General features: G+C 47.3%; 1 protein-coding gene across 1 annotated transcript in view; it reads right to left on the minus strand.

The window, feature by feature from the left end:
• Nucleotides 1–27,916, minus strand: part of PLCD4 (phospholipase C delta 4) — a 244,806-nt gene that overhangs the window by 175,387 nt on the left and 41,503 nt on the right. The window contains exon 4 of the mRNA XM_078683514.1: nt 22,575–22,806. Within this exon, the coding sequence (XP_078539640.1) occupies nt 22,575–22,806 (232 nt within the window). The remainder of the gene's footprint in view (nt 1–22,574; nt 22,807–27,916) is intronic.

The following is a 27,916-nucleotide window of genomic DNA, read 5'->3' on the forward strand; positions in this document are numbered from 1 at the left end:
TAAACTTGTGCCCTGATGCTGTCTGGGGTTCCATTGGACCAACAATGTCAATCCCCACTCTTTCAAAGGGAACCCCCACCACTGGTAGTGGTATGAGGGGGGCCTTTGTTGTGCCACCTGACTTACCACTGGCTTGGCAAGTGACACAGGAGCGACAAAACTCCTTGGTATTCTCATTCATGTGGGGCCAGTGAAAGTGTGAGACAAGCCTGTCCCAAGTCTTTGTCTGACCTAAATGACCTGCAAGGGGAATCTCATGGGCCAAGGTGAGAAGGAAACCTCTCAGAGACAAGGGGATGACCAGCCTCCTGGTTGCACCAGGCTTGGGGTCTCTTGACTCAGAGTACAGGAGTCCATCTTCCCAGTATACCCTGTGGGCACCTGTGGCATTCCCTGCAGCCTCAGCAGCAGCCTGCTGTCTGAGGGGTTCAAGGGAAGGGCAGCTCAACTGTTCCTTCCCCAGGTCTGCTCTGGAGGGTCCCCCTGAGCCCAGAAACTCAACTTGATCAAGTTCAAGCTCTTTAGGCTCAGTTTCCCTCAGCTCTTCCAGATCAGCCTCCTCAGAGACTTGATCCTCAACCTGGGGCAAGGGGGAAGGCAAAGCCTTACCCTTACTGCTCTTCTTCTTGGAAGGTGTCTGGTCCATAATTTCAGGATCCAGCACCTGTTCAGTGGGGCATCTTCTGGCCTGTGACCTAGTCACAGCAAGCACATGTGCTGGCAAGCCTAACATCTCCATGTGAGTCCTCTGCTCCACTTCTGACCATTGTGATGACTCCAAATCATTGCCCAACAAACAATCAACTGGGAGGTCTGAACTGACTACAACTTTCTTTTGTCCCTTCACTCCACCCCAGGAGAAAGCCACAATTGCCACACTATGACTAGTAGTGACATTGCTGGCATTGGTCACCAGGAAATCAGTACCTGGCATGATCTGTCCAGGGTCCACAAAGTTAGGTGTCACCATGGTGACACTGGCACAAGTGTCCCTATAGGCCTGAGCCATCTTGCCATTTATCAAAGGTGTCTGCCTGTATTTGCCCAAAGTATTGGGACTTATTTCAGGGGACATATCCATATCCCCTGTACAGACAAGGACAGCCTGAGTGAGTGTGCCAACTAAGTTGTCAGACCCCTCAGTGCCCAAGGTTAACCCAACTAATGCCTTGGGAGGTACACTACCACTACTGACTGTACTAGGGGGTGCAGTTGCCTTAGGGGCTGTAGTGGCAGGAGTTTGTCCTCCTCTTTTGGTGCACTCACTAAACCAGTGAGATTTACTTTTGCAGTACTGGCACCACCTTTTTGACTGGCCTTCTTGAGTCTTCTTCTTCTGGGAAGCCTGACCCCCACCCTCTTTGGTTTGTTGGGGACCTGGTGAAGACTTCTGGTCATTTTGCTCATTCTTAACATTACCCTTCTGGTCTGCTTTCTTCTGACCACCCTGGTTCTGGTTCTGGTTCTGCTTGATCCTTGTCCTGACCCATTTGTCTGCCTTCTTTCCCAATTCTTGGGGAGAGGTCAGATCTGAATCAACAAGGTGCTGGTGCAGCAACTGGTTCTGACAATTGTTTAAAATTTGTTCTCTCATCATTAGATTATACAATCCTGTGTAATCTGTAACCTTGCTACCCAGCAACCAGCCCTCCAAAGCCTTAGTGGCACAATCCACAAAGTCAGACCAGTCCTGAGACTGAGTTTTCTGGGTGTCTCTGAACAGCAACCTGTACTGCTCAGTGGTTAAACCAAACCCATCAACCAGTGTATTCTTCAGGACCTGGTAATTGTTAGCATCCTCTACTCTTGTAGTGAGGAGCTTATCTCTACCTTTACCATCAAAGGAGAGCCACAGTATAGCTGCCCACTGACTCTGGGGAATGCACTGCACAGTGCAGGCCCTCTCCAGAGCAGCCATCCATTTCTGGATATCATCCCCTTGCTTAAAGGGGGGCACTATTTTAGTCAGGTGTTTAGTATCTAAACCCTTCTCTCTATCTCTTGGGAGATTGCTGCCACCAGTGGGAGCTAGCCCACTCATCTGCTGCTCTCTAGCAAAGGCAAGCTTCTCTTTGGCCAGGGCAAGTTATTCCCTTTCAATCCTCAGTTCAGCTTGTCTCATCCTAGCTTCATGCTCCCTTCTCTGAGGGGAAGTAAATCTCCTCTGTGGAGGATTCCTTCTCCCCTGAGAAGAGGCATTAGAGTGCAGAGATCTATTGGAGTCCCTAGAAAGAGATCTATCTCTCCTAACTCCAAGGTTAGGCCCACTTCGGGTCAGTACTGGGGGTCCCCCAGTTCCTAGCCCAAGTAAGTCTAAGTTGGCCCTGGTTAGCCTTCTGACTACCTCAAGACCTTTGTCTACCTCATCCCCAGAGAGTTCCTCCTGATCCTCCTCCTCCTCAACTGCAGTAGCAGTGTTGGGGAGGTCTGGATCCCCAGAGGTTCCCTCTAAGGCTGGCATGTTCTCATGTAACTGAGAAAGCTTTCTGGCATCATATGTCTCTAAGAGACCTATCAGAAAGGGAATGGTGGGGTTAGACCCCTGCTTCAGTTTCCTGGAGACACAGATTTGTCTCATCTCCTGAAAACTGAGAGCTGCATATCTTGAAGTGACCTGTGGAGGGTCAACACTGACCAGGGGAGTCTCAGTAGATTCTCCCTGGGTAGACATGCTTTTCTAGTGAGGTGTAAGTGGTGCACTTACCTACACTATATGTTTGCCTACTGATCCCTTGCTAGAGTTGTAGTTTAGGGTGTGCTAGGCCCTAGGAGCTACAACAGCTGGTTCAGTAGAACTCAGAGTATTCTAAGCTAAGTTATATGTACCTTTAGTACTTATGTGATCTTTCACAAGATATTCTTAGGGCATGTGTGGTAAAACAACAGCAAGCTCAAATCCCAACCGCTGCTCACCAATGTGGTAAGTTGGCCTGATGTGCAGTGCTCACTATTCTAGTGATCACTATATATCAGTCCAAACAACCCTTATTGATGATTGGTTGTAAGTCAACCTTATAGACCAGCTATCCTAGTAGCATGGATACGAGCAGTCTAAGGCTAAGACTCTAGAGGGCGTGTTAAGCCAGCTGTTTTACCATCACATTACCCCTTGAACACCCAGTGAAAGGACACCACACAAGTGGTATGAAAATAAACAATGTATTTATTAGAATCACAACAACCCTGTACTCTTTATGTGGACAGGGTGCTAAGCACACAACAAAACTCTTATGAAAATACTTAAGTTAGCACGTTATATACAAATGCCCGAGGGGCACGAAAAACCATATACTCTAAAAGTGGAATGCGAATTACTAGCAGGTAAGTAACAGTACTAATAGGCTTTGGAATCGCTAGGACTTGACTAGGGAATCGTTAGATTACTACTAGGAGACCCAGGGGACTCGGGTGCAGAGTGTGCACTCTCACGCGGGATGCGGGACAAAGTCTATGGGAGCTAGAATTCACAAAGTTAGTGTTCACGGGCGAACCCGACCTGGTAGGGAGAAAACAACAGTGGATCCTGACCCTTGGATAGTGAGGCTATGCTGGGACACCGAAGTGCCGAAGTTACCTAGCCCAGGGGCTGCAGCTGCATAGGTCTGAAAAGACGTCGGGAATCCTCGTGCCGGACCAGGAGCCTGGAAGGAAGAAGTTGCTGGCAGGCGACCAGTGAAGAAAAGTTCGATGGATCCAAGCCTGGATCAAGGAAGAAGGAAACCTGAAAGCAGAGGGGACCAAGTTCTTGAATCACTAGCCAGTGATTAAGTGGGCACCAGGATGGCACCGGGCGAAGTCACCGCAGTCAGGTGAGTGGGCGCTGCTGGGCTCTGCAGTCTCTCGGACCAGGAGGCGTTGTCGGCGACCAGGATGGAGGTGCGAGCTGTCCCACGAAGGTTCTTGCTGTCGACGTCGCTGGACCCAGGATTGGGCAACAAGTCTTGGCAAATGCAAGGCCCACGCGGTGGACCTAAAATGGCGTCTTAGCCGGACCAGGAGGTCCAGGGTACTTCTCCGATGGAGGGAAGCAAGGGCCAGTCTGGAGCAACCAGACCAGCAGCAGTGTTGTCGTCGGGCGTCGTTCGGAAGGCCACAAGCCAGCGGGCTAGTAGCCAAACAACGCGGTGAGCAGCAAAAAGCAGAAGGGCCCCACGCCGATCGTGGAGATGCTGGGGGGCTGCTCTTCGGTGCTGGAGCTGCTCAGGGTGGGGGCTTCTCGGACCCCAAAGCACTCACCAGGAAATTACTCGGTGGGCTTGCTGTGCAGAAGTCGTGCAGTCTTGGCGATGGCCGGTCCCTCGAGGTCTCGTCGCACCCACGGTTCTCAGCTGTGCTGTAGAGGTGGGTAGAGGTCAGAGGTGCCAGGGAAACCGGGTCTCGTCGAGCTGGGCAGTCGGATTCCGGAGGAAGGACGTGCAGCAGACCGCAGTGTTCTTGGATGGTGCCTGCGGATGCAGGGTGACTACTCCTTAGCCACAAGGGAGAATCTTGAGGAAGAAATCGTGAAGTCCTTTCGGGGAAAGTGGTATCTTGATTCCAAAGATGATCTGATTTGGAAGGGGGCCAGTCTCTACCTTTATCTTGGAAAAGGGGGCTGGCACGCGACTAAGTCCTGCCCTAGGGGTGGGACCAGGAGGGGGGTGGTTACACCCACTTCCTTGGCGGGCTTTTCCCCAGCACAGGGTCTGGAGTGTCCCTGGAACTGGTTTAAGCCAGCCTATGCACAGTGAGCACCGGGGTGCCACGTGCAGTCACCTTCCTCTGAAGCCCTGCCTACCTACAATACACAAAACCCTGTCTGGGACGGTGCTGGCACCGCCCCTGGCAGGAAACCCTTTGTCCTTATCTCCTGCTCTGGGAGGACTCCCAGCAGCAGGAGGGCAGACTTGTGTCTCGGTGGCAGCATCCATTTTGTGGATGCTAAGGCTCTGTCTGACTTTTAACCGGGTTATAGGTTACATGCATGTCGTGTCCCTCTAGAAGGGTGGAATGCTAACCCCGTCGCCAGAATTGGCGAGGGGTTAGTATTCCAATTCGTATGACACCTTACTCGACATGTTTTGATAAAGCGATACCAGAGTTGGCATTTAACCGCAAGGATTATAATGCACTTAAGAGTATATGGTATGCGATATCATGGAAACGGCTAAGGGATAGATCCCGAAAGCCGCAGACAGGCTCAGCTCATGCCAGAACACCATCTCACACGATTCCAAGCACTCTGCCTTCAGGATTGTTAAGGCCTGCCATAGGAGTGACTGATAGGAGATCTGTGTGTCCATTTTAGGGTTAGATATAGGTATACTATATCTAAAGCAAAGGGTGAGTACACCACCTTGCCCCAGCTGTCGTGCAGCCAGTTGTGTCAGTTTTAGTTAGTCAATCCAGGGGTGGCACAATACATGCTTCAGCCCCTGGGAGACTTCTGGGTGCACCTCAGCCCTGGGTACAGGGACTTGGAGAGGGCCCAGTGCCAATTCAGTACCTGAGTACAATTTGGATAGAGAGAACAGCTAGGCTGTGGGTCTGATTAGCAGGCCCACAGCCAGGGGAAGTCGTAAACCAGTGCAGCAAAAAGCAAAAATCTGGGTGATCATAGGATTGCAGACCCTACTCTCCTACAGTATTGTAAAAGACAAATTTTGTATTTGCGTTGGTTTTGAAAATAGCGAAAGTAATAGCTTTGTCATTGACAATGCCAATAGTTTTAACTTTTGCAAATGTGACACCTATAGCATTTGTAATGCAATATGTGTTGTATTTACGTGACTTAGATGTATTGATATTACAAATAACAATGGCTTTACATTTTTTTTAAGAATTAATACTTAAATAAAAGCTATTGTAATTTATAATAGCAATACCTTAAACTTTTGTGAATTACATTTGTGAAGATTATGTTCAGTGTATTTTATTGTGACGAAAATCTAAGAACAGAAGTGAAATATTAACATCTTTTTGTTACATTTGTAATAAAGCTTGAAACATTGAGAGAACATATTTGTACCAGGTGTTGTTGAATGGTTGCACAGATTGATGCTGTGATGGCGCGGAGTGATGTTGTGATGGCGAACGAGTGATGCTGTGGAGTTCAGTGCAGTGATGCAGTGGTAGCACATGGTGATGGTGTGGTGCCCCTGAGTGATGCTGTGGTGGTGCGGAGTGATGCTGTATGCTATGCTATGTTGTGTTTTGCTATCCTATGTTTTGTTATACTATGCTATGTTTTGCTATGCTATGCTTTGATTTGTTATGTTATGCTATGCTGTGTTTTGTTATGCTGTGTTTTGTTATGCTGTGTTTTGTTATGCTGTGTTTTGCTATGCTATGTTTTGTTATGCTATAATGGTTTTGTTATGCTATGCTATGTTTTGTTGTGTTTTATTATGCTATGCTTTGTTTTGCTATGCTATGTTTTGTTGTGCTTTTTTATGCTATGCTTTGTTTTGCTATGCTATGTTATGTTAAGCTATGATGTTTTGTTATGCTATGTGTTGTTGTGTTTTGTTATGCTATGTTTTGTTATGTTATGCTATCTTTTGCTATGCTATGTTTTGTTTTGCTATCCTATGCTGTTTTGTTATGCTATGCTATGTTTAGTTTTGCTATTCTATGCTTTGTTTTTTATGCTGTGTTGTGTTATGCTATGTTTTGTTGTGTTTTGCTATGCTATGCTTTGCTATGCTATGTTTTGTTATGGTATGTTTTGTTATGCTATGCTATGTTTTGTTGTGTTTTATTAATGCTATGCTTTGTTTTGTTGTGCTGTGTTTTGATGTGCTGTGTTTTGTTGTGTTGTTTTTTGTTGTGCTGTGTTGTGTGAGGGTGGGTGAGTGAGGGGGTGTGTGAGGGTGAGTGAGGGGGTGTGAGGGTGAGTGAGGGGGTGTGTGAGGGTGTGGGTGATTGGGTGTGAGGGGGTGGGTGAGGGGTGGGTGGGGGTGGGTGAGGGGGTGGGTGAGGGGGTGTGTTAGGGGGTATGTGAGGGGGTGGGGGGATTGAGGGTGAGGGATTAACAGACTAGAGAGACGACTGAGAGATAAGGCGCAAAAGAAGGTTAACTATTAAGAAAAAAGGGAGAGAACGAGAAATGCAAGAAAGGAAAGAGAAGTGAAACTTAGAGCGAGTCATGGGAGGGGGAAGAGGAGAATGTGAGGCAAACAGCAAGTACGAAAGAGAGGTGGAAGAGGAGAGAGAGTAGAAAAGAGAGAAGAAATAGTGAGAGCAGAAAGGAGAGAAGAGATAGTGAGAAAAAAATAAACGGAGCAAGAGAGAGAAGTGAAACTAGAGGATGGAAAAGAAACGAGAAGAGGCGGTAAGAGAGACACATAGACGACATGGTGTGGAGAATAGGATAGAGAGAGAAAGAGAGTGAAATGAGAGAATTGGAAAGTTGGGGCGGGGAGATGGCAGGCAGATAGAGAAACGACAAGTGGGAAGGTAATATGGAAAGAGAGACAAGGAGAGGGGACGACAGCAATGAAGGAAGGGGAAGACAGTGGGGAAGGGAGTGGGAGATGAATATTGGGAAAACAGTTATAATGGGATAATGAGAGCGGTCTGACATGGGGGAGGACTGAAGAGAGGGTCGCAAGCAGAGAGAAAGGGAAGAGACAGTGATAGGACGGGTACACATAGCCTGCATGTGTGAGAGGGCACAGGAATAGTAGAAAAGAGAAGGGAACACAACGGAAAAGGGGCTCATGAGAGTGTAAAAAGCTGTAAGGAGTTACTGGAAGAGAAAGGGTGCACCATTGTCCGATGGAGAGGGCTGACATCACATGCCAGAGGTCGAACTAGCCTTGACAAGACCGACCTACATCTTCACCCTACCCAGGTCAAGAAACGAGTACCAACGGCTTACTCGATGCTTATGCACAAAGAGACTCATTGCTGAATGTATTTGATATTTATTTCAAGTGGTTAGTTTTAACTCCATGAGTGTTTACAAAAACAACAAAAAAAAACTATAATGCACGTAGCTTACCGTGCCACTTTGCTGTGCTGAATTAACGATTTGCCCTTTTCAGGAGGCAGCGCTATAAACTATTTTAGTGCACATGAGTCATGCGTGTGTGACAGACAGTTTCCTCTGTTTGCGCAGGCTGTCAGTCTGCGGTTCCTACCGCTTCCTAGTCACTTAAAAAAAAAAACACAAGCAAGCAAAAAAAAATACGTATTTCACTGTACTCGTGTCACTACTGTAACCTTGGGCGTGAAATACCACAGCTATTGATCACGGTGGCGATAGCGTGATATTCTGCTGCAATTGCTGTGTGGATGTGCAACACCCATGAAACAAAGATGGACGAAGGAAATAGCGGGACAATGCAGGGAGACACACCCTGCGGGCATCTTAGAGGCACCAATGAGTCAAATGTCAGCCCAAACACAGAGGACAGGCGAAGCGAGCACGAGAAAGGTTTCCTACCGCAAACACAGCACAGATGTTATTCCCGGACAAACAAAAGCGCAGAGATGCCGGTCTTATGGCCAATTGAGCGCTATGCCAGTTGCACGCAAAACAAGCAGAAGTAGCGGTATACACAAATTGGTAAAATTTGGGCAGCATGGATAAGTATTAGTAAATGTAGATTTTGGAGAGCGCGCGCGTCTGAGTGCCGACCTCTCTCTGCTGCGAGGGCTGAGTTCACGAGAGTGTCTGCATTTGTTCACCGTCTCTTGTGTACAGAGCTTGGGGGTTGAGAGGAGGGCTGGAGACAGCGTGAGCGATAGAGGGGTGTTATGAGGGAGACGGTTGCGCTCACGTCGCAGTGTCTGCCTCCATACGATCGCAAAAAACACAGTTGATGGACAGAATGTAGAACAATGTCATACATTCACCCCAGTACAATGATCTGGGCCTAAATCCATCATTTTTTTGCACTCCACACCACCCTGGGTTAGACACTGGCTATATGCAAATCAGCTCTGACCCTGTGCCTCATGGGAACAGTCCAGTCCGAACTACCAAGCCATGTCTTTCCCAGACCGGAATCAAGCATCCAAGGACCGGTTTCTGGCTATCAGCCTTCATCAGCCTGGATAGCTTGACGTGAGTCCCAGGCTCTCCACACCACTGGATTCCGGTCTGGGAAAGACATGGCTTGGTAGTTCGGACTGGACTGTTCCCATGAGGCACAGGGTCAGAGCTGATTTGCATATAGCCAGTGTCTAACCTAGGGTGGTGTGGCGTGCAAAAAAAGATGGATTTAGGCCCAGATCCTTGTACTGGGGTGAATGTATGACATTGTTCTACATTCTGTCCATCAACTGTGTTTTTTGCAATTTTCACCCCGAGTGGGCTGGGTATGCTCAGACGTGAGTCCCAGGCTCTCCACACCACTGGAGTCAAGCTATCCAGGCTGATGAAGGCTGATAGCCAGAAACCGGTCATTGGATGCTTGATTCCGGTCTGGGAAAGACATGGCTTGGTAGTTCGGACTGGACTGTTCCCATGAGGCACAGGGTCAGAGCTGATTTGCATATAGCCAGTGTCTAACCTAGGGTGGTGTGGCGTGCAAAAAAACGATGGATTTAGGCCCAGATCCTTGTACTGGGGTGAATGTATGACATTGTTCTACATTCTGTCCATCAACTGTGTTTTTTGCAATTTTCACCCCGAGTGGGCTGGGTATGCTCAGACGTGAGTCCCAGGCTCTCCACACCACTGGAGTCAAGCTATCCAGGCTGATGAAGGCTGATAGCCAGAAACCGGTCCTTGGATGCTTGATTCCGGTCTGGGAAAGACATGGCTTGGTAGTTCGGACTGGACTGTTCCCATGAGGCACAGGGTCAGAGCTGATTTGCATATAGCCAGTGTCTAACCTAGGGTGGTGTGGCGTCCAAAAAAACGATGGATTTAGGCCCAGATCCTTGTACTGGGGTGAATGTATGACATTGTTCTACATTCTGTCCATCAACTGTGTTTTTTGCAATTTTCACCCCGAGTGGGCTGGGTATGCTCAGACGTGAGTCCCAGGCTCTCCACACCACTGGAGTCAAGCTATCCAGGCTGATGAAGGCTGATAGCCAGACACCGGTCCTTGGATGCTTGATTCCGGACTGGGAAAGACATGGCTTGGTAGTTCGGACTGGACTGTTCTCATGAGGCACAGGGTCAGAGCTGATTTGCATATAGCCAGTGTCTAACCTAGGGTGGTGTGGCGTGCAAAAAAACGATGGATTTAGGCCCAGATCCTTGTACTGGGGTGAATGTATGACATTGTTCTACATTCTGTCCATCAACTGTGTTTTTTGCAATTTCCATACAATCGCAGCATAGTCTTCCCGATGCATTCATCCCCCTGCACGGAACAAACAGCCATCTCATTCCCCTGGGCCCCCACCGGAAGCCAGCAGCGCCCCCTCCCGCACTTTTGGTCCCGTCGGCGCATGAGACGGCCCCTCGCCCTGCCACCGTGGGCCCTGAACGGCCCTCTATCTCTCGCGCGCCTTTTCTTCTCCATTCTGAGTACTGACGTCCTCTTCTTCTCTTTCCCTCCACATATCACGCCGACCGCTGCAGAGGCTTGGAGACAACAAGAGAAGCCCAAGAGAAGAAGCCTGTCCAACTGGAAGCACACATTTAGAACAAGAACAGCATAAGCTAACGTGTACAGTGCGACGACAACACAAACTCAAATGCGGACTTCAGCAGCGGCAGCCACTCGCAGCTGTGCTCCGTCGTCAAAGGCAAACATTCATTGGTGTGCTTAAACGACTTCTCAAAGCTGCACTTCAAAACGAGCAGAAAGGCACAGATGTGCTTCGACAGCAGCATAAAACAAGCAAACAAATCCCCCCCGGCCCTCACTTACGACATGCCGTCTACCTCCGGCCACAGAAACGCTGGAGCACGCACACCGCAAGTCGGCCTGGAGCGCGCCTCGGAAGAGACGCGTGACGCCGTGAACGTGCACGTTGGCGTTCCCGCGCGTTCACAGGCCTGAGTCGGCTCGTGCCCAGGTCTGGAGCGGCTCGTGCACAGCTCTGACTCCCTTGGGACCTAGCAAGGTGACTATAAGTCTCGTTGGCGGCAGCGCTTCGCGCTGCAACGCCAGCGAGACTAAAAAGTGTAACATTCATCTGAGTGAGAAGTGACAGCGGAAGAGCATTCCACAGAACAGGGCCCAAATAGGAGAAAGACCGGCCACCCATGCGGGATAGTCTGATCTTTGGCACTTGAAATTTAGCCTGAGTAGTGGATCTGAGAGTACGAGAAGGCAGATAGGGATGGACTAAATTTTGCACATACATGGGAGCCATGCCGTGCTTAATTCTGAACATGTAGTTCAGAGCTTTAAACTTAATCCGATTTTCAACTCTTAACCAATGAAGGTCTCTCAAGGAGGTGGAAATAGAAGCTGTTCTAGGAGTTCGGCAAAGCAATGTGGCAGCGGAGTTGTTTACTCTCTGTAGCTTTCGTATGACATCTTTATTAGCTCCAAGATAGAAGATGTTACCGTAGTCCAGTCTAGATGTAACAAGAGCCTGGACTGCGGTTCTCTGAGTAGGGCTAGGAAGCATCCACACAATTTTTCTCAGCCACTTCAGAATGGTGAAACATGTTGCAGCAACCTTTGTGGCTTGGTGACACATAGATAGTGAGTCGTCAATAATAAAACCAAGGTTGCGAACATGATGGGAAGGCTGCAGTACTGCACCCATTTCTATAGGCCAATGTTGTGGGCCCCAGAGCTCTTTGTCTTTTCCCAGTACCAAGAAAACTGTGTTTTCACCATTCATCTTGAGAAAATTGGCATGCATCCAAGATGTCACTTTACTCAGCGCAGCCCGAAGTGCAGAAGGCTCAGGATTTTTCTCCGCAGAAAGTGAAAAAATAATCTGACTGTCGTTAGCATATGAAAATAACGACAACCCAGCTCCTTCCACGATCGTTGCCAGGGGTCTAACATACATGTTAAACAAGAAAGGACCAAGAATGGACCACCATACGGGGATGAGTGAGTCTTGGAGTTGGCTGCAGAGGAAAAGACCTGAAACGTACGGTCAGTAAGAAAAGAGATTAACCAATTAAGTGCAGAGCCAGTAACCCCAATGGATTGTCAGGCATTTATCAACACTGCATGGGACACCGTGTCGAAGGCCTTACTTAAATCCAATAAGACAAGTGCGATCGTATTGCCTGCATCCAAATTTTGGCGCAACATTTCGGTTACGCCAAGAAGAGCCGTCTCCGTAGAGTGACCAGGTCAAAAACCTGATTGAGAAGGATGTAGAATCTTGTTCCTTTCAATAAACTGAGACAGTGACATTTTATTGGCTTCTCCAATATTTTTTAAAATACAGGAAGCAACAAGATAGGACGATAGTTCGACAACATCGTAGGGTCAGCATTACCATTGCATGCTTCCATTCCAAGGGGACCAAAGATACCTTTAAGATGTATTAAGGAGCTCCATAATGATCGCAAGTGTAGACAAGCCCAGCAGCTGCAGCACAGAAATAGGGAAAGGATCACAAGGGGAACCAGATTTAATACAGCCCAGGTGCAGTTTAAAGGACGTCATATCAAGTAATGACCAATTATCTATTTTATTAGTGGTATTTAGATCAAGCTAAGTTTTGTCAACAAATGGCAGAATTAATTGAATGGGGTTTAGAGGTGGTGACTCGGGGGATGATGACATATTCCCAGTCAAAGTGGAATATATTACTTCCACTTTGTTAGTAAAAAATTGAGCAGGGTCAACACATTGCGTTTCATTCGAAATGGGAGGAGTAGGCTGAGTTGCAGCGCCTGATCCTTCTTTTACCATTTTAAATAATGCTTTGGAACAGTTCTTAGCATCGAATAAAGATAAGGAAACAGTTAGCACGCGCGGCCCTACAGAGAGAGTGATACTCTCTTTTGACGTGCAAATAAGCAGATTGTGCATAGGCTCTTCTCCACCACCTTTCCATATTTTTACATTTGGTTTTCTCAGCTTTTAACTTGTCTGAGAACCAAGGGGCTGGAGGGCGGTGATTGCTAATTCTCTTGCGGGAGGCATGGAGGCAAGTGTCTGTAGCTTTACGGATCCAATTTTGGAACGTAACTACATAAGTATCTTGAATTAAAACTACCTGATGTTGTGGTTCTCTATAAATTAGCCAGACAGCGCCAACTTGAGGCAGACAGTTACATGCACTAGTGTTGACAATTAAGTGCCGGTGCCGAGCACTGGAAAACCACTGGCTCAAATTGAGCACTGCCTGTAATAGAACTGTGTCCGCAGTCCAGCATTAAGAGCTGTACCAGGGTCGTAATATACTAGGGTAGCATGATTGACAGTAACCGACAAAGCTGTATGGGTGACCTTGTATTAGAGCCGCAACAGGGTCCCAATTTAGATTGGTATGAGGTTCCTTGCATTAGAGGTGTATGAGGTTCCTAGCATTAGAGGTGTATGAGGTTCCTAGTATTAGATGTGTAACAGTATTAGAGCTGTATCAGGCTCCTAATACTGCATAACACGATTGAGGCTACTGATGAAGATGCCCCTGTAATAGAACTGCGTCTCGGGGCGAGCATTAAGAGCTGTACCAGGGTCATAATATGCTAGGGTAGCATGAGTGACACTAACTGATAAAGCTGTATGGGTGACCTTGTATTAGAGGTGCAACAGGGTCCCAGTAGTAGATCTCTATTATTTTTATTATTATTATTATTATTATTATTAATGAACACTTCTTCAGCGCATAGCTACCCTACGGCATCCCAGCGGCAGAAAGAACGGGAAGAAGTAGCTCCCAGTTGATGTTCTGGAATAGCCAGGTTTAGAGACACTTCCAGAAGGTGAGGTGGGATGTCTCTGAGCGCAGATGTAGGGGAAGGGTGTCCCGCAGCTTAGCTGTATTGTATGAGAAGGAACGACCCCCGCTTCGCATCCTTTGGATTTTGGGGATGGTGGCTCGATTAAGGTTCGCAGAGCGGAGGAGTTTCCTAGGACGGTATGCAGTGATGAAGGACTGGTTGAGGTGAGGGCCTTTACTTATGAGGGTCTTGTGGGCAGTACATAGGGCTTTAAATGTAACCCTCTCCTCTATGGGCAGCCAGTGTATGGTCTTCCAACTGGGCATGGCCGACTGCGTTCTGGTCGAACCCGACAGTAGGCAGGCGGCACAGTTGTGTCCCACCTGAAGCTTCCTTAAGGTGGATTTCGGCGCTCCTAGATACAGTGAGTTGCCGTAGTCCAGGCGCGAGAGGACTAAGGGCTGGACTATAGATCTCCTTGCCCCCATGGGAAGAAGGGGGAGGACTTTCCGCAGCATTGTAAGGATGCCGTGACAGACCCCTGACACGTCCACTGCTTGCTGTATCAGGTATTAAATCGTTTTAAGTTTTCAAATATTAGAGCTGTGACAGGGTTCCAGTATAAGAGCCGTGTCCGACTCCAACACTGAGCCTCACTGATGAAGCTGTATCAAGTCTGACAGTAAAGAGTATTATTTGACGATGTATAAAAACCATAATAAACACAATCCATCAATGTGTTCCAATGGCTATGGCTCGGATCACAGCCAGCGCACAAAATCAACCAAACTCGTTCATCACAGGCCCCCATTAGAGACTTTAAAAGCAATGCTGGCAATCTGAGAATATTATAGGTGCCAAAACCTTCAAGTGCAACACATATTAATATGACTCTGGTGCTGGCCCTCGCAGTAGAAAAAGATTCTTCACAGAGCAGACCCACGTTTTAAGACATTTGCAAAGTTATTTTATAAATTAAAGAACAAAAAGCCACAGGCAAACCCTGCTGGAATATGATTTATCAAAAAAGTAGTTAGGCGAGTCCGTAAATTTCATAAATGCATCTGGCGATTGCAGTGAGTCGCCTCTTGGACACTGCAAGGCGGAAGTCTGCATGGGGCAGGCCCATCCTCTTACAAAGCCGGCTTAGCCACATCCTGCATTTGTTTTTTAACACCTTCAGCGCGGCGCGAATTTTCGCGCTGTGCTGAAGGTTCTAATGAGCCAACGGGCTCATGACGGAACGGTTCCGTCATGAGCACAGCTCAACCGACGCTCATGACGGAACCGTTCCGTCATGAGCATCGAAGGGGTTAACTTCGGGCAGGAGCATAACACATGGACCAACACTTGCTTCATAAAGCCACAGTAATGACATTCATTCGCGATTTTGTAACAGCGAATGCACTCTATCTTCAGACCACCAAGATACCTCCCCGCTGGTTTCTGGGCTCGCCAAGGGTAAGGCCACCTTGGTTTTAGCAAAGCTTGCCACCAGTTTACTATTCCCTCAGTGCACAACTAGGGTGACTATCAACAGCTGAGGCCATATGCTTGTCTGGCCAAAAAAAACATGTTGACACAGGTATTCTGGTGTAAGAGACCTGGGGCCTTATTATACATATGGCATATTTTCTTTGATAGCGCCGGGCGCTACCTTTTAAAAAGTAAGCCCGGTGCAATCAAGGAAAATGCGCCATCTTAGGGGGAATGTGCTGCCCCCAGCGCAGCGACAAACTCATTCATGTGAAAAATGGAGCAGCTGCTTTGAATCCACTCATCATCATCAACAAAACTTTATTCGTATTAAAAATGCATAAAAGTGCATAAAATATCATACAAAAATTGATTATACGTTAAGTCCACCATACACTTGATCACTGGATAAAAAAAACAATAAAAACCCTGTAAGGCTAATAACAGGTGCTTGTAAAGATTACCATCATGTATACTACCATAAATAATAAAACAAACATATATCCCAAAAGTGCAGAGTATGGAGGGCCATTTTCTTCTTTATACACCCTATAGTGACCATCTCTCCAAACTCGGGCAGCTAGATCAAATAACTATATGGTGGATGCCTTTCTCGTTTTTATGGCCGCTTGTAAAAAAAGATGCCATCACAAGACAAACGTATGGCGTTTCCAATTGTTGGAGAACTGAACATGCTGAAGTGTGATTAGTTACACTAAACTTTCATAATAAAAGGATAATATACTCTTCCCTTTCTTTCTCATAAACAACACAGAAGAACAAGATATGTGAGATGGTTTGTGTAGAATGTGAATATTTGTTGGGATGATTGTACCCTGGATGGAGGTGGCGCTCACTCTATACGGTGAATATCTGGTAGCTCAATTATCACTTTAGGTGCCCAGGGAGGAGGTAATCATCCAACACCTCACCATTCAGATCAACAGATCTGTACAAAATTTGAATCAAGCCCTGGCACACATTCACAATGATTATGACAAGTCAATAACTTGAAATTCAAGGCAAATACATAGAAAATATGAGTAATTTAATGATTTTCTTGTTGTGACTCCAGCCAACACGTGTTTCGTCGCTTGGGACAAGACACCCGCGACTTCCTCGGGGCTTCAAGTAGATGAAACAGTCTTATGTGCCTTCTGACTGGTTATAATTCCGTCCCAGCCTAACTATGGCTGGGCAAGTTGCAAGTATTCCACGAAAAGTCTTATTCTAGCGTATATCAAGGATGCACGATGTGAAGTAAATCTCATGTTAGTATAGGGGCTGCGTATTAGATCAGCCCTCGATGCGCTGTATTTATCAGCGTTCAAGCCTATATCCGATCCCCGGCGCCTCAGTATGGCTGTTGTGTAGAATGTGCATCACATGGGCAAGCTTGAAGGTGAGCTTGACAGTGTGTATTAGCTGGGTAACCCAGCATGAGAGGGGTGTAATTTAGGCGTAGCCTAGTTGACAGGTAGCAATGATGTTGGTTCTCAACAAAAGAGAGATAGGAGGAGGCTCCAGGGAGGATGGGCGGGACAGCTAGATATAAAGTTACGTTACATTTTGCCAGGTTCCTTTCCCGTCTAGAATGAGAGAAATTAGCTAGAAATATATTTTTCAATCTTTTTTCAGGAAGGTCACACAACAAGTGGGATTTTCGTAAACTTGGGCCAAACCCAAGGAGGAAAAAGTCTGTCTCACATATGTAAGCCATGGAATGGACCCTGCACAATCTTGATTCATTGCATCCCTTATGATGTGTTAGTTGAGTAGCACCTCTTCTCTTTTCCAAATTGAAAGCCATAACAGAAGTGGGGCTATTTTAATGTTATCACTAATGTATGGCAGGTCTAGTTCTTTATGAACAATAACATTTGGGCACGAACCCGCAACAGACAGTAGCCTTTTAGCAAAGTTTTCTTCTATACTTTGCAGGGGTTCAACATGTGCTGTGCCACGCCCCCATGCAAATGAGTGCTACGGAAACAAGCATCCTGGGATCGGTTTCAGGGTATTACCCCTCAACAGCCAGGATAGCTTGAATCCAGTGGCAAAGTGAGCAAGGAATCCACATCTGGACATACCCATCCCACTTAAGGCAAAAAGTGCTACGCAAACATATGACCCTTGCTCACTGTGCCACTGGATTTAAGTTATCCTGGCTGATGAGGGGTAATACCCCAAAACCAGTCCCAGGAAGCTTGTTTCTGGTCGAGGGAGGACCTGACTTGGCAGTTCGGTCTGGACTGTTTTCTGGTTCTCATAAGGAACAGGGTCAAGACTGATTTGCATATGGCTGGGTCTAAACTGGGGTGGCATGTTGAGCAAAAGTTGATGGATTTAACTCAGATCTCTTGACTGGGGGTGAATGTATGATTCATTCAGCATTCGGTCTACCATTTCCTTGCGTAACACCCATGCAAATGAGGGCATGCCCTCATCAGGAAGCACTGGCGCGCTATGTGCACTTTCAGTATTACAGAAGGGGACGCACAAGCGTCTGCAGCCCCTTCTGTAATATTAAAGTGCCCTGGGGACACCCAACGCTGGCGCAAACGACTGTTGCGCCCCCAGGGCACCTCTATAATACAACCCCTGCTGAATCCACCAGACACTTAGTTTACTCCTTAAAAGTGAGCTGGGGCGTGGTTGACAGCCGGCTAAGATGGCCGCTTAGCCTAGGAGCTCCGGGGAAGACACGGGCCTTCCGACTATCCGCTCATTTATTCGTGAAGTAACAGACCCCCAGACACTGGAGCCGGACCCCATGATCGAGCGGTGGCAGCCGCTGCAACTCCGGAGTAAATCGGTGGCCGAGAAGCGCAGAAACTGTCGACAGCGATGGAGCGGCCTTCCAGCCGATAGAGACCGGGTGTTCGAGTGAGAACCAACGCCGAAGTGGGCACGAGACGGCCGGAAGACACCCGAGGGATCAGTATGCCGGAAGAAGACTCGCCGTGGGAATCATCCGTACCCGGCGACCTGCGCCCCCAGAGAGAGTTGTAACTACTGCACACAAGACACTAATCTCCGGGAGCAATCGGTGTGCCGCAACCGAAGAAGCGGTGCTTAAGACTGCCTGAGATTAGTGTGAGGCAGGAGGCGCATCAAACACCGGACTGAGCCTGCGGTAGAACGGAAGATCGTTCTGCTCTCTTGGGGTTGTGGGTGAGTGGCGCAATTACTCCTCCCCCCCCCCTCCGGGATTGCAGCAGCTAGGGGCACCAAAACAAAGATTGAGCCCTCGTTGCCCCACTGATAGGCACCTGAAGAACAGGCTACATGGAGAGGGTGCGGGACGGCGCCGAGACGTACCACCCCTTCACAGACACTGTCAGTAACCGCCGCTCATCACCCCAAGACTCTCGTGGATGAGACGCGGCAGAAACAGGAGACGCAATACTCCTCATAGGGAGCCCTGGCGAGGGGACGGCGAGGGGACACGATCCTTGTAAAAGGCACTTAGACACCTAAGCCGGCACAAATACAGGTCTGATTGTGACCGCTCAACACCTCGGAGAGAACACTGTTGCGGAGCGGCTGCGGACACGCAGCACAGAGGAAGATGTGAAGCCCGCACCTGGACTATCAGGACATATCTTACTTTCTCGCGCTGTGAACATAACGGGGCACCGCCGAGACGCGACGGACAACGGAGGTCTGTTCTAAACCTGAGCGGCGCAAAAGACTCATCAGCGCAAACTCCACACACGCCATAAACGACACTGAGACAGTACCCATACTCAGGGAATCGCCCACTCCAAGAACCGGACAGCATAATGGCGAACAGGGGTCCGAGAACCAACAATGCCCAATCCAAGCTGGACAAATATGCCTTCGAGAAGACCACCGTGCCGCATTCAGAAGGAAGACAGTCCACGACCAAAAACCAAGAGGCTGAGGGGGCAAAAAAGATCACGTTGGAAGATGTAATGGTGGCTTTGACGAACGTCCAGGCAACGGTTGGCACGATCTCAACGGATATCTCCCTCCTAAGGGCAGATCTTCACAAAATGGCCGACAGGGTGAAAGACGTAGAAATTGTGACGAACTCCCTGGTGACTGACACGTCAGAGTTGCAAACTGAAGTCACCCAACTCAAGAAAGAGAATAAATCTCTGGCCGACAAGCTCGACAATCAGGAGGGACGCGCACGACGCAACAATGTACGCATAATTGGAATTCCATAGACTGAAGGCAAACAAGCTATGGACCTGTACGTGGAAGACTTGATAAAGTCAGTGTTAAAGCCTAAAGGGCTCTCCAACTTCTTTACCGTGGAACGAGGGCATAGAGTTCCTGGCGGCAGACCTAAACAGGGAGCCCCCCCCGAGACCGGTGCTGGCCCGTCTCTTCAACTTCAGCGACAGAGATGCTATCTTAGGGGCCGCAAGGTCAGCTCCGCCAGTACGTGTGCAGAATTCGACGGTGACTTTCTTTCCTGACTACACGGCGGCTGTTTCGCGGCGACGGCGGAACTTTCAGGAGGTTAAAAAAGAACTGAGAGTGAGAGAACTACCGTACTCTATGATTTTCCCGGCGAGGCTCCGGGTGGGGGCGAGCAACACTGACATGGCGGCGTGGGAAACCACTGTCCAGCCCCTCATGATCATGACTTGGAATGTGAGAGGACTAGGTGATAAAATAAAGAGGGGACTGGTTTTACAGGCCTTAAAGAGGAACAACCCGGCGATAGCACTATTACAAGAAACACATCTTACGGGGTCGGCGTGCAAAGCACTAGATAGGTGGGGTTATAAATAAGCCCGGGCGTAGTGGGGCTCCGCGGAGCTACGCGGAGTGGGCGAGAAGCTACGCCCACTCCCGCACTCCGCGTAGCCCCACTACGCACCTCCCTCCCGCTCTCCTCTACATACATTATTTAAGCAAAATACCCTTAATAAAGCAATTTTAAAGCATTTACCGTGTCCGGGGCTCGTCCGGGGCTCCCTCTTGGAATCGCGTCGTCATGGATACTAATGCGCATGCGCGGGTGGCCGCGCATGCGCATTGGTATCTATGAAGGGACGCAATTCCAAGAGGGAGCCCCGGACGAGCCCCGGACACGGTAAGTGCTTTAAACTTGTTTTATTAAGGGTATTTTGCTTAAATAATGTATGTAGGGGAGGGCGGGAGGGAGGCGGGTGGCGGCCGACTCGGCTACGCACACGGAGTGGGCGTAGTGTTGCCGGCTACACTGTCTACGCAAAATGCGTAGGAGGCAACACTACGCCTACTCCGTGGGCGTAGCCGATTCGGACGCCCAGCGTTAGTTATAAAATTATCGCACATTCTGAATTCACCACAGGGCATGCTAATAAAAAAGTCATCATTGTTCTTGGTTCTGCAGACTAAAGTAGACGGTCAGGGATGATTTGCAGCGGTCCATGGCAATGGGAGGTTAAGCTTTTCAATGTCGTCTCGGTCTATATACCACCAGCACTACATACAGTGGCGCTACCGGCACTAAATGACTTCTTACTGGGTCTTCCAGAGGGAGATCTTATAATAGGAGGGGACTTTAACACCATAATAGATGCCGCTTTAGATAGATTTCCAATACGCAACCATACACAGCGCTGGGATCTTGGATATTTAGCCACCGACTTGATTGGCTATATCGTCACATTTGGCATTTCACTGCATTTTACACCTGAATCTTTTGACTGGTAAGAGGATTACAGATCGAGTAACGTTTAGTTATTTATGATCATGCAACTATTTAGGAAGAATGCTGGAGACTCGGTTTGCATTAAGTGACAGTTCCTGCTTTATTGAACCTGTAGCAGTATTATTGCAAGCTTTGATTCTATTTTTGTTGCATTTAAGCATTTACTGTATGGTTTCCCTTTTCTCTCTCCAATCTTTTTAAATCATTAAGAGTGCAAATTCTATTGAATAAATGACATCAATGTATATACTCGCATAAACATGTTGCAAACATTGGTATCATAGACCAACATGTCTTAATTGTGTTGCAGGTTCCTGTGGCGAAATATACCCCGAAATTACCTGTTCTTCACTGAATTTTCAGATACCCCCGAAGAAGGGTTCATTTGTCGAACCCGAAATGCATTGGGATTTGTATTTGAACTTCTCTGTATCAGTTCATTATTGACAGTGATACTATTATATGATTTATGTAGCAGCCTCGTTACATGTAGACACAATGACATTTTATTATTGTGTTACACATATGTTAATGAATTTGGGTCTTTCAAATGATTACAATCATCTAAAAAATGTTTGATTAAATTTATGGGCTTTTGACCCTTTGAGCTAAGCGAAGCAATTTGTTGTTGAGAATTATTGAGACGTGTAGTGTCGTCCATTCACGCTGTGCTCCGTTCTCAGACTGCGGTGTTCCACAGCCTTTGTTCACATTCTTATCCCAGAGAATGACAGGATATAATCTGTGATGCTGCAACTGTCCCAAAAGCCAGTCTCATAACCTGGAGGCAGTCTACTTCCTTTAGTCCAGTCTTTTCAGTTCGCGAAAGACAATTCAAAATTTTCTTTTTCTACCACATCAAGTAAAGCGCCGAGGCTATAGTTTGGAGACTAGAACTCTGCAGAACTGACCCCTCTAAGAGCCAGAAATATCTGCTGCTTGGTACCATTTCATGTACCAAGGATAAAGCCACGAGCCCAATAATCTAGCTCTTCTATAAACGCAGCAGCTGGAGGGCTCTTGTGACCCGGGGCCCTTCTGCTCTCCAGCACTCGTGTTCATTACACTCTATTAACATGATTTGCCAAACCTCCCTCTCTTACACCTCATAAATAGGATAGATAGGATAAATAGGATTTCCCAAATCCCTCGATTTGCGAAAATGGCCTTTGGTTCAAGAGCATAGCTGGTGCTATCTGCATGGACCAGGCTAGTCTAGTAGAAACAACTGGCTTTACTTTAGTATGCTATGCTTAAATTCACATATATGTGCCTTGACAATATATATCGTCAACATATGTAAATGTGGAAGTAGTAAATCTATACTTACGTATATTTTGTTCTCGGGATTTAGATGATGATATTTTGGCACCTCAATATTGTTGTACTTGATATTCTGACATACTACCCTCTGTACATTGTTCAAGGTAGAAATGCTTAATTTACAAATAAATAAATCTGAGAGACAGCTGTGGGACCTACCAACCAACATCAGATACAATGAGGTATCTCGGTAGCGGGACAGCAGGAGGTGTAAATTAGGATTGTGGCTCACCAGCATAGGACCAGGGTTTTGAAACAGAGGTAGACAGAGCGAAAAAGAAATAGCTATAGAAAAAGTTAGAAAGAGAAACTGAAGTCATGGCGTGCACGTGGATCGCCTACCATTCTCGGACGGCTCGTATCTGGCTACAAGGTCTATTGCATGCTCCTGAACTTCGTCCTGCTCTAGTTGCTCGTGCTTCAGAAAGTCCACAAACTCCAGCAGGGTCAGTTTCTTCCCATCCTTGGAGTACTCCTTGAAGATCCTTAGGATATCATCCCGCTGGGTTAGAGCGTGGTAGAACGAGACAAACTCCTCGCCCTCCAGAGTTCCGCTGTGAGATGCATCCGCCATCTGCAAGTGGGAGGAAAGGGAAACACAATGACCAAAAATGGCACAGAAGCACAATGATCCTTTTAGATGTACAGAGATTGCTGGATGCCCTTGTACCTATCCGGCCAACACCAATTTGTTCACATGGGCACCTCCGGGTCCCAAAAGATCCCTAACGCATGCGGAGGCCCCCAGGGTTCCAAATCACAAACTTTATTTGGCAAAACACCATGAAACTTACAGGTAAAAGATACAGAAGGACACTCAAGTACAATGAAATGAAATGATGAAATGATTACGCACTTGTATAGCGCACGACTACCCGTAGGCATCTGAGCGCTTGTACGAATACCGCCAAAGAACCCTTCCTGGCCTTTCCCTGTGAGGTGTCCACTCCTGGGCACCGCCAAGGTGAAGCCAGGCATCCTCAGCGTTGTTGGGGCCGTTGTAGAGATTAAGCAAGCTATTGCCCAGAGGTGCAGGGTGGGACTCATGATTAGAATAGGCACTGAGGCGAGAATTATCAGGTCCGAGTAAATTGAGCCCGAGACCCGCCGAGGCGGGAATTGAACCCTGGTCCCGGCCAGACTACTGCATCAGAGGCTGCCGCTCTAACCATTGAGCCACACTTCTCTACAATACACAGTCAGGATGTTATACATGCATATATACTTTACATGAAAAACAACTCATCCAAACAATTGATATACAAAATAGCATATACAATTTTTGACCATTTAACCCATGTATAGGTTATATGTACAATACGTACATAAGGTACAGAGTGCAGTGTTGCAGTAATGTCCATTCATCGATATCAAACTGGGGTTTGAAATTGATTTAAACTGCCCCTATATTCCATAATTAAATCCTTATTTTTATGTTACCAAGGTGATTGGACACTGATGCCAAGGATGGTAGTTGGAACAGCAACCGTTTCACATTTCGTATTCGCAGTCGAGCCCCAACAGCTTCCTTTCTGAAGGGCTCAAGTGCTTATTAGTTTTATTTATCTGTCGACTAGCAATTTAACATCCAAATCCTATGAACAGCCCCTGGAGCAGATGGACTACAAGAATGGGACAGAACCTGATCATTAAACAAAAACCTCTTTTCGGGTCTGCTATGCAAACAATAAGATTCATACACCACTATATTAAAGGGGAAACAACTTTTACAACGCACAACGAAACTTTTACAACGCAACATCCATTACATCGCATGCCATTACAACGCAACCATTATAACGCATGACACTACAACGCATACCACTACAACGCATGTCATTACAACACATACCATTACAATGCATAACATTACAACGCATAGTAACCTTACACTTTCCAGCACTTACACTATTGTTGAACGCCCTGGAGTTAGAATAGTATTTTTACCCCTACACTATGCAACACTTACCCTACTGTTGCACCCCCCTGGAGTTAGAATAGTAATTTTTACCCCTACACTATCCAATACTTACCATACATGCAATGTAATGTTATGCGTTGTAATGGTATGCGTTGTAAAGGTAGTATGCGTTGTAATGGAATGCGTTGTAAAGGTAGTTTTTAAAAATTCGTTGTAATGGCATGCGTTGTAATGGAATACGTTGTAATAGGTGTTGCATTGTAAAAAATGCGTTGTAAAGGTATGCATTGTAAAAGTATGCGTTGTAACGTCATACATCCATATTGAAGCAACCATACTGTCCCAGTCATCTTCCACCTCTACATGAAGCTGCTTCCTGCTCTTCCCACAGATAACAGCGAGATTCACTGCTTTGCTGAAGATACACAACTCTACCTGAAAGTCTCCTCTTCTTCACACATCCAATGCCTCAAGCCAGACCTGGATGTTCAGCCTTTATCAGAAGCTCGACAGACGTGAGTCCCTTGTTCACTTTGCCTGTCTGAACTGGGGTCGCTAAAGAACGGTGATGGATTAAACCCAGATCTTTTGACTGGGTGTGAGTGTTTGATTGGTTCAGATGCTCCGTCCGTCACCACCCCCTTTTGTACCGCTTTATCAGAAGATCGGCAGAGCCAAGGCAAAATACCTTTTATTTGTCAAGAACAACAGACAAGAAGCAGTACAAACCCACTCAATAGCATGCCCTTTAATGGGCTTCAACTCCAACCTCATTGATTGCCAAGTGACTTGGACTCACCCTGGATGCCAACCTCACCCTCAAGGAACACATTGCCACAAGAACAAATATGGCCTGGTGCCGGCTCTATTCTATGTATATATGCATGTATATGGTGTTTCAATCAAGTGCACAAACCTCGGCAAATGGCAGTGGAGCGCTGAAAAGGGTCAAAGACAAGCAACAAGTCAATGAGTGATAAGAGGGTATCAGGGTGATGGACACTGATGGACACTGCATTGTAACGTTGTAACATTGTGTTCGTTAAAGAGGTGAGTCTTCAACTCTTTCGTAAACTGGCACAGCGTTGGTCTGTCCTGGTGGATACAGGTTGTTGTTTCAGATCATGGATACGGGGATGTTGTTCTAGATCATTCTAAAGAAAGTGAAACCATTTCCTCCAGAAAGTGGCTTCATTACTGCTGTTCAAGTTGTCACACCCTCGCATCAGGATGATGGTAACACCATACTTTGTGGCCTCCCAGGCTCCACACTGGCACCCTTTGAGGGTTTTTCCTTCTCGCCACATCTTCTATGTTATGTTATGTTGCAGGTTTTATAAAGCACACAGCTGCCCCAGCAAAGGGGCGTCCCAGCGCTAGCATAGCAGAAGTTGGAGAAATGCTGAAGGATAGCAAGGCCTATAATGTAGGGAAAAGATACGTTTTAATGGCTTTGCGAAAAGCCGTGTAGTTGCTAATACTACGGATGTGCACCGAGAGAGAGTCACAGAGTTTTGCAGCCGAGACGTTGAAGGAGCGTCCACCAGCTTGTTCTTTCCTGACTCGACCGACAACCGCCAAGTGCTGGCCCATGGATCAAAGCTGGCAAGGAGGTGTATAAGACAAGATCAAGTTTGCCAGAATACCAGGGGAAGAAAGATTCAAGATTTTATGGGCAATGCAGAGGGACTTAAACTCAATACGTTTTGCCACCAGCAGCGAATGAATTCTGTGAATGGCGTTGGTCGTAGGGCAGGTTCTTGGAAGGCCCAGTAGGGTTCTAGCAGCCGCTTTTTGAACCCGTTGTAAATGTAGAATTTTGGCCTTGTTAGCTCCCAGGTAGAGTGAATTGGCAAAGTCTAGGCTAGATAGAATGGAAGCCCGGATGATGATTTGACGGACTGTAGGATAAAAATAAAAAAAACAGCAACGGCTTGAGCCCTCGCATGAGCCCAAAGAAGGTCCCAGCCACTTTTTTTGTTTGGCCTAGGAAGCTAAGGGCTGAATCAACCCAGTCTTCCAGGTTTTTGACCACCTGTTGAGGGACGGGTGCACAACCCAACCCAACATCGCAGGCCCCCAGCTCTCACTCCACAGCTCATCAGTGTCACTCCCTACTAGCAAGATCTCAGATTTGCTAGCATTTCGCTGGAGGCAGTTGGCAGTAATCCACTCTGCAATGGCCTTCAGATCACTCCTGAACTTAAATGCAACCTGTGTGGAGTCATCGGAGAGTGCAACTACTATCGTCAGCATATGATACCGCTGTTAGTCCTATACTCCTAGCCACTGCTGCAAGCTGTTGAACATATAGATTGAATAAAGTTGGGCTCAACGCTGAGCCTTGTGGAACCCTTTGCTTGATTGTACGAGTCAGGTGCTGAAAGGGGGGGCTGACACCTGAAAGGTTCTCTCAGTAGAAAAAGAAGCAAACCAGACCAAGGCCAGGCCCTCAATCCCAGCCTTCTCCAGACGGTGCAACAGAATCTGATGTGATACGGTGTCGAACGCGGAGCTGAGATCTAAAATTATCAGCGCCGAAGTAGGACCGGCATCTAAAGCCTCCCTCAGATGTTCGGTTACAGCAAAGAGAGCAGTCTCTGTGCTATGACCCGGTCGAAAGCCATTCTGAGAAGAGTCAAACGTGTTGTTATTTTCCAAAAATACTCTCAGGATGGAATTTACGTGGGACTCGGCAACCTTGGACAAGCTTCGGCAGGAGAAAGATAGGGTTTAGCAGTGTCCAGTGTTGGTTTCTTTAATAGAGGAACCCCCATGGCTTGTTTCCAAGCCCTGGGGACAACCGCCCTGGACAGGGACATATTAGTCAGCTGGCAAAGAGGTGAAAGGAGCAGATGCAGAGATTTAAGGAACTGTTCAGGCTTAAGGGGGTCTGCAGGACTTGACTTTCCTGCACAGCGTACACAGCTCATCTTGTGAGCATCATCCGGGGCCTGATGGAATATAATTATAACCACATCACTCCCATTCTGATGACACTCCATTTGCTCTCCTTGCCAGACTACACCATCTTCAAAACCAGCTGCATCATTTACAAGTCATCATGACCAGAATTCCCATTTTTATCTTGAGAACAAGCTCACTATCTCTGGTGGTGCTTGGCCCACTCACAGCCAGGACATCATCAGACTGCAGACTAACAGGTGCAAAAAAGAAAAAAGAGGGCAGCAGCACTTTTTAATCTATGAAACCAGGATCTGGAATAATATCCCTGCATCCATCAGAGCTGCTCCAAGGCTGATCCAATTTAGAATCAGAGATGTAACACAACTACCCACTCCTCTGCAGAACCCCCTGGAATAAATTCAGGAAGGACCATCAGTATGCCCCATGCCTCTCTGTTCCCACAACCCAACATGCTTATGGAGCTTACAGGACCACTGCTCCACAGCCCTACCAATCGAGACCTACACTGCTCACCCTTCCACGTAATCACAGACAGAAGCTTGCCACTCAATGAAGAAGCACTTTGAATGATAAAACAGCCAGGTCAGGTGAGTGTTGACCCTGCCTGGGGAACTCACCTGCTCATATGCCAATAAATGCACAGGCCTCTTATCGGACTCAGTGATCTGGGTGGTTGAAAAAGTGTTCCCAAGCCAAACGGGTGCCCAGAGCCTTCCTTTGTGTAGCATCCTTCTCGCTTGCTTGCTCCCATGATCGAGGAACCTTAAGAGTTCACACATTGTCCCTGCATGTGTCCCTACGGGCCCACACCCCAATTGCCCCAAAAGATCAGATC

The sequence above is a fragment of the Lissotriton helveticus genome, chromosome 3_1 (assembly GCF_964261635.1).
Source record: "Lissotriton helveticus chromosome 3_1, aLisHel1.1, whole genome shotgun sequence".
NCBI lineage: Eukaryota > Metazoa > Chordata > Amphibia > Caudata > Salamandridae > Lissotriton > Lissotriton helveticus.